The 11,430-nt window shown below is 45.4% G+C and overlaps 1 protein-coding gene across 1 annotated transcript; it reads left to right on the forward strand.

Annotated features, from left to right (window-relative positions):
• The first annotated feature begins 7,508 nt into the window (after positions 1-7,508).
• On the forward strand, positions 7,509-9,950 carry LOC148135272 (putative G protein-coupled receptor 139). The gene is made up of 3 exons (XM_087985093.1): positions 7,509-7,605; positions 8,078-8,209; positions 9,010-9,950. The coding sequence occupies exons 1-3, from the start codon at positions 7,509-7,511 to the stop codon at positions 9,948-9,950; spliced, it is 1,170 nt and encodes a 389-aa protein (XP_087841219.1).
• The last annotated feature ends 1,480 nt before the right edge of the window (positions 9,951-11,430 follow it).

Consider the following 11,430-nt stretch of genomic DNA (forward strand, 5'->3'; position numbering starts at 1 on the left):
GATTGTAATTATTCTACTCTGAGTGTACTGGAAATGGTTGACATTTTTTCACAATGCCAGGTTCATGTCAACATTGGAGCTGGAATGAGACAGTTTTCCCAGGCGCATAGCTTGTTTTACAGCACAGGTCTTCAGTTCTGTTGCAGGAATGTTGTCAGGGCCCAACGCCTTTATCATATCTCCTGTACCGTTGTTGCTGATGCCATGTCCAGAGAATCGAATCGAAAACTGCCAACTGTGATTTTGTCGACATCATCCACACAACACTTCTGGCTGTAAATGGTTTCAATACTGCAACATTGTCTTTCAAACTGATGTGCTGGGCTTTCCACTTCTTTGTACGGATAAGCAATTAGCGAGTCGTACTACTGGTAGGCTGTAAATTAATGCACAGACATGTGGTCCTGGATACCTGGATTCATATCTTGGCAGAGAAGGTGGCGGAATTCGAATCCAGCAAATATTTGGAATCTTGAGGAAATAATGTAACAAATGCTCACAATATGAAGAATGCCGTTTAGGGATGTAAACTACCTTTTTAGATTACTTACAGTGTGGAAACAGGCCCTTCGGCCAAACAAGCCCACACCGCCCCACCGAAGCGCAACACACCCATACTCCTACATCTACCCCTTACCTAACACTACGGGCAATTTAGCACGGCCAATTCACCTGACCTGCACATCTTTGGACTGTGGGAGGAAACCGGCGCACCCGGAGGAAACCCACGCAGACCCGGGGAGAATGTGCAAACTCCACACAGTCAGTCGCCTGAGGCGGGAATTGAACCCGGGTCTCTGGCGCTGTGAGGCAGCAGTGCTGTGGCCCACGGTTCTGGCCGACATGTGACATGTGACTCCAGACGCATAGCACAATGTGAGCTCAGTGAACCACTCTGGGTTCTGATGTGGTTATTTTAATATTCTCATTCTGTTAGCGACTCACCATGGTGTCAAGCCTCCAATGTAATTCATTTCTCAAAACTCTTTTACATATTGTCTGAATCATTTACCTTCATGGAGGCCCATCTTCTGTGTTTAATGTGAATGCATTTATCTCTGTTTCTCTCCTTATCTGGCATTAAGACCTCTGTAATGGCAGTAATACCAGCCTTATGCCGTTTCAGAATCAATGATTTTGTGTACCTAGCGTTATCACTCACTTCACATTGTATGACACTCAATATCGGACAGGGAGTTTCAGGAGCCCTGACACACGCCTTTCAAACTTGTTCAACAGCAGCAATTGTTGGAGAACGAAAGCAAGTTTGGCCGCATCTGTGGAGTCAAAGCAGACTTTGTCTTTCAGTTCCAGAGACCATTCATTTTCGCTTTTGTTTTCTCCAGCTATTTTTATTTTCATTTCGAATACCCACAGTAATTTGTTTAATTGAAAAGTTGAGCTGTGCCTATTGTTGTCTGGAGAAACTCAGCACGTCTGGCACCATCTGTGCAGACAGCGAAACACATTTAATTTTCACATCCAGTGTGACATTCTTCACAACTGAAAAGGATTGAAAATTTGGCTTTTTAATGTCTTCACATAGTTGAGGGGCTAGATGACTGGAAACACAGCACGTGTGGGAGCAATGCTACAACGCAATTGGACTTCAGTTGTAGTGAACGAGATAGAGATGTTAGATTAATATAAATTAGGTGTGAACGAATGGGGGAAAGACGTTCTGTCTTTTGAATGAAATAAGCAAGACTCAGCCACACAATTTTCAAGGGATACCAAGAGGGAGATTGATGGACAAATAGAGAACAGTCATAATGGGAATCAAGCTGAGAGGTTATGGAATTGAATATTGATGCTGACGGGCTAGAACGTACCAGAATCTAAAGTGAGGTCTAACTGGAGCTTGGATTGTGCTTCATTGAAATTCAGCAGCAGCTCAGGCCCGAAATATCAGCATGAGAGCAAGGTAGATTAGTGAAGTGTGAAGCAATGTAAAGGCCAGGCTCATTCTTACAGACAGCTGGTTTTTGATCCTTAAGCAGTCTGATTGTTTGGCATTGTAAAAGTAAAGGAGACTGCATTGTGAGCAGCAAATACAGTGGACTGGATTGAAAGAGTACAAGTGAAATACTGCTTCATCTGAAATTGTGTTGGGGACGGTGGTGTGGATACCTTTGAATGGAATGGTGTCCTTCACAGGATCAGTGTGGAGTCTATGGGCCAAATGGCCTGCTTCCACACTGTAGTGATTCTATGATTAACAACTTCGTAACAGAAATTAATTGAGAGAATAATCCCTGAGGTAATTGGAATATCCTTTCCTTAGTGAGGACATTAAGTCTGTACACACTACTGCTGATGTGATCTCACAAAAATCGTGTACAACAACATCAGCACTTCTCCATACTGCTGTAGGATTCCAACCAAGATTAGACCAATCTCAGCTGTCTCGGGGAATGTACTGCATTTCTGAAGGATCATTGTCGTTGCCTACTCCCCCAGCAAAGTGGAAGATCTGGTGAAAACGTTACCATGATGCTTGAGAAGAATGGATAAAATATGGCAATATAATGTTAATACTGAGATATGCCTCGCCAAACATTTTGCCTGTATCTACCATTAATCTCGCCGGAGCCCACGTCACTCACATTCCACAGAATCGAATAACGTGCAGCTTAGAAACAGCAAGAGGAATCAAACATTGATGGTAATTATATATCAAAGTCAAAGTTGTGATACAAGTATTGGCTATGTTACAAACAGGAAAGTAAAAAGTTAAAAATCACACAACACCAGTTTATAGTGCAACAGATTTAATTGGAAGTACACTAGCTTTCGGAGCGACGCTCCTTCAGTCGGTGATAGTGGAGGGCTCGATCGTAACACAGAATTTATAGCAAAAGTTTGCAGTGTGATGTAACTGAAATTATACGTTAAAAATTGATTGTCTGTTAAGCCTTTCATCTGTTAGAATACAGTGATAGTTTCACTTCTTTCATGTGTAAATCACAAAAACTGTATTTTAAAGTTGCATTCTCGGGTTAGCTGTTAACAATGGCGATAGCTGGACAGTATGTTGAAGATGTTGGCCCCCGTGTTCTCTGTCTATGCCATGGTGTTTAGATTTATTCTAATCTAAAAAGTGAGATAACAGAGTTTTACATAAATTCATGCAGTTTTTGAGCAAAGTACAATGTAGCTCTACAAGTTCCGAATCAACGCACAAAATATATGTATGCATGTTGGTCTTTGTCTGTCTGTGTGTGTGTGTCTGCCCGGGGTGGGGGTTGTGAGTGTGAGAAAGTGTGTGTGCGTGTGTGTGTGTGTGTAGTCAGTGCAGAGTGTCTTAAGTCTGTGAGAGTGTGCATGCATGAGTGTGGGAATGTGTGTGTCTGTAAGGGTGTGTATGGTGTCTGTGTGTACTGTGTCCATGTGTATGAGAGTGTGTGTGTGTGTGTAGGAATATCTCATGCTTCATTTTTGCCCTTCTACTACACCCCGTAAGCTAAAGGGATTCATGATCCCAGCTGCCTATTCCTAGTATACACCTTACTCCTTTCCCATGACTGGACCATCAATGTACCCTGTCACGTCTTGTTCCCTACTCTTCACATTGACAGGAACATGCTGTCTCTGAGCTCTCACTATCTCGCTTTTGAAATACTCCTACTTGCCAGATGTACTTTTGTCTGAGAACAGCTTCACCCGAATCATCTTTTGAAAGTTCTTGCCCAATGCCATCACAATTGGCCATGTCCCAATTTGCAACATTAACTTGTGAAACAGGCCTATCCTTTTCCAGAACGATTTTCAAACGAGAAGAATTCTAGTCACTGGTCCGAAAGTGCTCGCACTCGAACAGCACAGTTACTTGCCCTTCCCTAATTTCCAAGAGGAAATAAAGGTGATGCCAGAATGAGTGGCGGAATAGGAATGATTCCATATAATTTCGTGTTTATGATTGTGTGTGTGTGTGTGTGTGTGTGTGTGTGTGTGTGTGTGTCTGTTTGTGTGTGTGTCCGTGCGTCTGTTTGTGGACGTGTGAATGTGTATGTTTGTGAATCCATTTGAATGGGAATCAAAATGTCCCTTCTCTCTCTCTCTCTCTCTCTCTCTCTCTGTCAAACCTCTTGTGTTTCAAATGATGTATTACCACGCTCTGCTGGCCGCCGCAGGCCATATCAGAAGCTGCAGCTTTGTTGGGAAAAGGGACCAAAGACAGTGACTCTCTCAGCTTTGAATTAAATTCGCTACATTGTCACGTGCGCACTAACGAGAGCAGGGAAATTTTAGTAATGTCTTCGCTTATAACACCATCTCAGGTGCACGAAATCTCGGTACACATTCTTCAGTATTTGGTGCAGAAGAATGATAAGGAAAAAAGAACGGATTCGAATTACTGACCCTTATACTCCAGTGTGTGCCAGCAACGAGTTTCTGTACCGCACCGCGGCTCGTGTCCAGAACACATCAGGCCCAGTTTCTAAACCGCACCAGGCTCAGTGTCCAGGACCCACCAGCCCAGTCTCCAAAACACACAAAGCCCAGTCTCTAGGCCGCACTGTGCATTAAATCGCGAGGCCTTGACTCCCTCAGCAAGCCTCTGTTCTGGGATTCACCTTCACCATTACCATTGGAGTCATTTAAAAAAAATAAAAGTTTGTGAAGGAAACATACACCAGAAAGCAGAATAAAAATGAGAGACACAAAGTGGGTGGAAGCAGATGAGTTCCTACCCAGCCGCTAACCTTCATATTTCACACTGTTTCCTATTACCACATATAACTTGGAGACTCAGAGCAGTTTTGTCCGATTCCTTGCAATGCTGTCCCTGAGATATGAACAGAGGGACATGAACATGACCATTACTATCCTGTATGCTGCCATTGGCTTTATTTCAGGACTTTATCATCCATTCTCACTGCAATTTGGAAAAGTACATCAAAGCACATTGAAAGTTAGATAAATTGATATTACCTTCATCTCAACCTCTTCCAAAGTGCTTCACACAGAGTGGCATGGATGCAATCGTACTGCTGTGGTCAGCATAGCTCCCCTTTCTGGAGAATTTTGTTTTAGATTAATTCACGGCATGGCTCCCGATGTTGGACAGACATTCCTTCCGGATTTATAGATCAATGCACTGCTGCCTTCTATACAGTTTTCCACACTTAGCAATTTTCTGGGTTGAACGGAGCACAGCTTGACCTATGCAGTGCTGTGCCCTGACCAGATCGGCCCTCTTGGTTAATGGCTTTCTGTGGTGGATTGAGAATTTGATATAACTAAACATGTGAGTTGATCTGACACTGCGTTTCAGTTATGTTCTCCTTCTTGTGTTTGGAACCTCCGTCTCTCACTCTATTAATGTTGCAGTCTGCCCATGTACAGTACATCATGTTTGTGAATTCACACTGTTTATGGCAGCAGCCACAGTCTCCTTATTCAGAAGCAGTCAGCAATTTCCATCGTCTTTGTGTCTTCACGGAGAAAGAAAAGATGTCCTCTAGGCTAAAGGGCGTCCCCTTGGTACATAGTTCAAAACATGCTCCCCCTCACTACTTCACACCGCCAAGCAACCACATGAAAATATTCAGTGTGTAATGAGAGCAATGCGACCACTGGAAACATCAGGGATCAGACTATCAGGGAGATGGAATAACACTTCCCATGTCTGAACAGGTCAGAGTGAACACTCCAGTAATCACCGTGTAGCTGAGTACTGTAATCTCTTTCCGTTTCAGTAGCATACTGCATTTCATTCTAACTAAAAAGTTCAAAGGTTCACGTTTAAACATGTTATTTTCCAGCTGCCAAATTATTGTCCTTTGCTTTTCCAATCAGAGTGCCTAGACCACTTTTTGATAACTTCAGTTCCTAACTATCTAAGTTAGAATACATCTTTTGCATTTATTAAAATCTTTGATATCGTTTGCAAATAGTTGAGGCCCAGCACTGGTCACTCTTTCATTGCAGTCATTGATTTGTGTTAAAATGATAAAAATCGATTCATCCCTAATTTATGCCTTTTTCCGGCTCAATGGCCTGTCCTCCCCCATTCACATGTAGGTACTTTGGAATGCTGACTATTCCCTTTCATTTCCTGTGTAACAGCTATGAGAGTTAAAAGACATGTTCCAATTGCTGAGTAAAAGGCTCGAATGGCTGAATGGCCTCGTTCCCTTCCCGTGTAAAACGCTTGATGGGCTGAATACCCTGCTTCAGTATATGCGCAGTTATGAATGCTGCTGAATATTTTGGTACAATCAGTGCACAGCCTACTTCTGACCTTTTGATGGAGGGAAGCGCATCGATGCTGCAGCTGCTGATGAACTAAATTAACTGATGGATACCCAGTTTCCATTGGCTTAGACCTTCAGAAGAATGTCCTACCTCACAGGAGGTAGTGCCACATAACACATTGGGCAGTACCTTCAGGATGAGACTAAGACATTCTCTCCATCCGGACTGTCTGCTCGGTATTCCTACAGAAGTTGTCAGAGACAGATCCATCTGTGCCAAGGCGTATGTTGAGAATGCTTCCTTCTTGTCGTTTCCCCCATCACTTCCCACAGACTGGCTGCTGCGTATTAGAGGCTTCTGCCTGCTCAGTCAGTGGTGGATCTGTGGAGACACGCTTTGTAATGGACATTGAAGTCCCACACACTGAGTGCGTTCTGTTTCCTTGTCACCCTCAGTGCTTCCTCTGAGGAATTGAGTTAGCACCAAGGGGTGGTGTGGAAACCAGTAGATGCCGACCATCAGGAGATTTTCTGTACATGTTACCATGAGATTTCCCGGGTTCTGGAATCAATGTTGGAGAATTGCAGGGTAACTCCTTTCCTGACATTATCCCCGAGGATTTTCCCAACACTGGTGGGCCTGCCCTGCCCGCGGGACAGGATATAACCAGGGATGGTAATGGAACTTCATTCAATATTACCCATTAGGCATGATTCTGTGAGTATGGCAGTGACAGACTGTTTCCTGACCAGTGGTCGGAAAACGCAGCCCTTCAGGCAGAATTATACGAGCTGGAGAATCGATATTTCTGGCATAAGCCCTGTACCACGAATGAGGCTTGTGTGTCTTTTGGGGGCGGTGTCGAGAAAGAAATGGGAGGTGTGCTGGGGCTGGGGGCAAGGTAGCTGCGAATTCGATATGAAGATGGATCTGAGGGACTAGTTGATAGTTTAGAAAATATCGTAGAGTGGATAGATGGGAAAGGCGAGGGACTTGTCAAGAGGGTGGTGCCGAGTTGGAGACTTGAGACTCGGATAATGCTGGGGGAGGGGAAATGAGGAAACTCGTGAAATTCACATTAATCCTGTGGGATTGCTGGATCTAATGATTGAAGTTGAGACGTTCTTCCTCCAGTCATCGGGTGGTTCGGGTTTGGTGACGGAGGAAGACCACGACCTGCATATACTTGGTGGATTGGGAGAGAGTGTCTAAATTTTCACCCACGTGTCTCGGTTGGGGCGGGTGTCCCAAAGACGTGCTCTGAAATGATCCACACGTTGGTGCCCTGGCTCCCCAAAGTAGTGGTAATGACATTGTGTGAAACAGATACAGTAGATGACATGTGTGATAGTGCATGTAAATTTGTGACTTATGCGGAAGGATTCTTTGGGGCATTCGACAGAGGTGAGGGGATAGGTGTGGGCACTGGTTTTGCAATTACAACAGTGGCAGGGAATTATGTCAGAGGTTGGGTCCAGGCTGGGTGTCGCAATGGACTTCAAAAGGTTATCACAAAGGGAATGGTATCCCCAAAACGCTGATAGGGTTCGGGAGGGAAATATATCTCTGGTGATGGGACTTTTTGTCTGCGGTGGAAGTGATGGAGGATGATGCGAAGGATACGGAGTGAGGTGGGTTTGCAGTTAAGGACCGGGAACATTCTGTCCTTATTGCAATTGGGGGGGCGGAGTTCGAGGGCGGAGGTGCGCAAAGTGGATGAGAGGCGCTGGAGGGCATCATCGACCATGTGGGAGGCGAAATTGTGGTATTGGAAGAAGGAGGACATCTGGGATGTTTTAAGGTGGAATTGGTCATCCTGGGAGCAGGTGGGGCCGTTGTGCAGGAATTGGGAATAATGGATGTCGTTTTTTTCCAGCAAGTAGGGTGGGCGGATGTGTAGTCGAGGTAGCTGTAGGAGTTGGTGAGGTTGTCGTGGATGTCCATTTTGAGACGGTCGCCAGAGATGGAGATGCAGATTCACGGGAAGGGCAGAGAGGTATCGGGGATGGTACAGGTTAACTTGAGTTTGGGATGGAACGTGTTGGTGCAGTTGATGAACTGTGCAACCTTTTCGTGTGAGCACGAATTGGCGCCGATAAATTCATCAAAGTAGCGCCAAGAAAGGTGGGAAATGTTGCCAGTGTCACTGTGAGGTTTCCCCGCAGCATTAAGCACAAACTATTCTGTCTGTAACTGGAAATCCCGTGAAAATACTCTAACCATCATTCTCTGTTACATTCTACCCCCGACATTAGTTGGAAACGGCCAGACGTCAGTGAATTAAAAAAAAAAAGAGATCCCAAGGAAGAGGCCCCGTTGCAGGGTGAGGGAGACACTGTTACGAAGTCCCCACAGGCAGTTAAAATGGTGAATACATTTTCCCTCCGTTTACACGTGTTCAGTTAGCATGATCGATCACAATCGAGTCTAAAAGTCAGAAATTTCCAAACTCCATTTGTCTTCAAGGAACTGTGAGGGAATCCTTCACGAAAGCAAGGTTTCACCCTCCGTGTGAGAATATGGAAAAAAGTGATCTGTGTCTGTTCTCCAACGATCGAGTATGTGGGAGTTTCCTCGAAATCATCTGTTCCTTTGGATGTGTCTCACTATGTTTGGGGAGGGAATGTTTCTTGTGGTTTATGTTACATTTCTGTCAGAAGTTCAGATTTTCACATTTGTCATTTCAGCTCCAACTGTTTTCATAAATCCTAGAGTACAGTGACACATTTGAAAATCTCTATCTGTCCTCAATCAAACTGGTCACTTTTCCTACATGTTGATGAACAAGGTTTTTTACCTTCCTCACAGCTAACGTAGTGACGACCTATGTCCTGCTTTATAAAGATTGTGGATTGGCTGCATGTGTCAGACGTTATCTGGCGGCCATGGCAGTGGCGGATCTACTGGTCATTACCCTCGACCTGATATTGAGACACATTCCAATTGTTTATTGGGAACAATTTTATTTCATGCGGGACATTCCCGTGTGTAATATCCACGCCGTCCTGCTTTATGCAGCTACTGATTGTTCTGTCTGGTTCACCGTCACTTTCACCTTTGATCGATTTGCGGCCATTTGTTGCCAGAAGCTTAAAATGAAATATTGCAGTGAGAAAACGGCGGCTGTTGTTCTGACAACAGTGGCTGTGCTGAGCTGTTTAAAAAATATTTTCTGGTATTTTATGTTCACAGGTCAATATCGGCTGGCGAACCAGCCCTGGTTTTGTGAAGTAACAGATGGTGTTCATGTCTCCCCTTTCTGGGTGGCAATCGAGTTCCTCCATCACATTCTAAACCCAGCTCTCCCGTTTCTCCTGATCCTGCTGCTCAATGTTTTCACCGTCAGACACATTTTGGTGAGCAGCAGAGCCCGCAGGAGACTCAGGGCTCACACCAGTGGGGACGCTCGGTTTGACACAGAAATGAGCAATCGCAAAAGATCTATCATTTTACTGTTTGTGATCTCGGGCAATTTCATCCTGTTATGGTCAATATTAATGATGTTTTCCATATGGTACCGAATGGATGTGATCGGGCGTCGACGTGTGTCTTTGCATGACTTTGTGAAGGAACTGGGCTTCATGCTGCAGCTCCTCAGTTGCTGCACAAACACCGCAATTTATGCTGTGACGCAGACGCAGTTCAGACAGCAGCTGGAGAATGTGCTGAAATATCCCTTCACCCAAATATATCAATCAATCAGTTTCACTTATAAATCAATCCATCCGGGAGTCTCTCATTGTAGTTGAATTTTTCAGCAATGAAGCAACCTGTCGCTTTCGTATCAGCCTGTGGGTAGTGAGGGTTTGTCCCACCTTATCCGACAGGCGGGTTACAGGGACATTTCAATGATTCTATCAACTCAGGTGTCAGTACGTAAAGGCAACATCCCACTGACTGTATCGATCACTTCAAAGTATAAACAATAAAAATGTGCATTAAAAGTTACCGAGCAGCAGAGTGAAGGATATTGTTGTTTGTCATTGTTTTGAAAAAGCTGAGCTGGACAGAGCCAGATTCAGCCACAAGTCTTGCTCCTTGGGGAAGGGGAGGAGACCGGGGCCTGAGCTCATGAGTTCTATTTAAGTCGCTCTGTCATTGCTTTCACCTCTGGGTCCCCCACACCGACCTGGTCTTCGGAACAGTTCATCTCTCTACCCCGTTGCCGCTAACTCCAGTCAACCTCATCTGTCTCTCGTTTTCTCTATCACTGGCTCCCTCTCGAATCCTTCATTTGCACACAGTCCCAAATTTATCTCCCTCGTTATTTCATCTCATTTTCCTCCCTCACTTCCTCTGTGCACTCGCCCTTTCTCTCCACTCTCATTTTCACTTCCGTCTCTTGCCAGCCCACATTTTGTCTCTCTCTCTCTATTACCTCCACGGTTTCTTCAGCCTTGTCCACTCTACTCACTCTACAGCAACTTCTCTCTAACTCTGACTACCACCTTCATATTCCTCCCCCATTTTCTCCCTACGCACAGTCAGAGAGAAACGGAGTGAGGGCGGGGAGAATGCGAGAGTCAGAGGGAGAAGTTGAGAAGAAGTCACACAGATGGAGAGGGAGAGAGAGGGCGCAGAGTGTGCGGGGAGAGAGGGTACGAGAGAGACAGGGCGAGAGGCAGCGAGGCAGCGAGGAACGAAGAGGAAAGGAGGCCGAAAACAGGAGGGAGGATGGCGAGAGAGAGAGAGAGAGAGAGCAGAGAGAGAGAAAGCGAGGGGTGAGCAAGAGAGGAAGGAGACAGAACGGGAAGGGAGGCGAGAAAGAAAGGTGTCGGAAGAGAGTGAGAGGGCGTAGGAAGAGAGTGAGAGCGGGATCGGGAGAGAGAGACATGGAAGCAGGAGACAAACATGGAAGGCAGGAGGGAGAGATAGTGGTCAGGGAGGGAAGGATAGAGAGAACGGGAAAGAAAGGAATGAGAGTGGGAAGGGGACGGAGAGAGACAGGGATTAGAGAGAGAGGTGCAGAGAGCGAGAGTGAAAGAGAGCGGGAGAGGGTGGGTGAGAGAAATTGGGTTTAGCGAAACAGAGACATTGGGAATGAAAGGGGTAGAGAGAATGGGACGGGGGATAGATGGATGGAGATGTGGGGAGAGATTGGGAGGTGGGGAGACACAGGATTAGAGGGAATAAGTGTGGGAGAAAGGGAGAGAGGTAGCGGGAAGAAGACAGTGAGGGGAGGAGAGAGAGAGAGTGAAGGGAGATAGAGGGGGAAAGAGAGAAATTACG

Source organism: Chiloscyllium plagiosum, unplaced genomic scaffold (genome assembly GCF_037043375.1).
Source record: "Chiloscyllium plagiosum isolate Xiang-an unplaced genomic scaffold, Cpla_swu_hap1 HiC_scaffold_50, whole genome shotgun sequence".
Classification (NCBI taxonomy): domain Eukaryota; kingdom Metazoa; phylum Chordata; class Chondrichthyes; order Orectolobiformes; family Hemiscylliidae; genus Chiloscyllium; species Chiloscyllium plagiosum.

Excerpts from the sequence above, each read along its gene's own strand:
- LOC148135272 (XM_087985093.1), top strand. The coding sequence starts at position 7,509 with ATGACATTGTGTGAAACAGATACAGTAGATGACATGTGTGATAGTGCA. Across the intron at positions 7,606-8,077 it reads CTTTGGGGCATTCGACAGAG|CAAGTAGGGTGGGCGGATGT; the intron begins GTGAGGGGATAG and ends GTTTTTTTCCAG. Across the intron at positions 8,210-9,009 it reads GCAGAGAGGTATCGGGGATG|CTAACGTAGTGACGACCTAT; the intron begins GTACAGGTTAAC and ends CCTTCCTCACAG.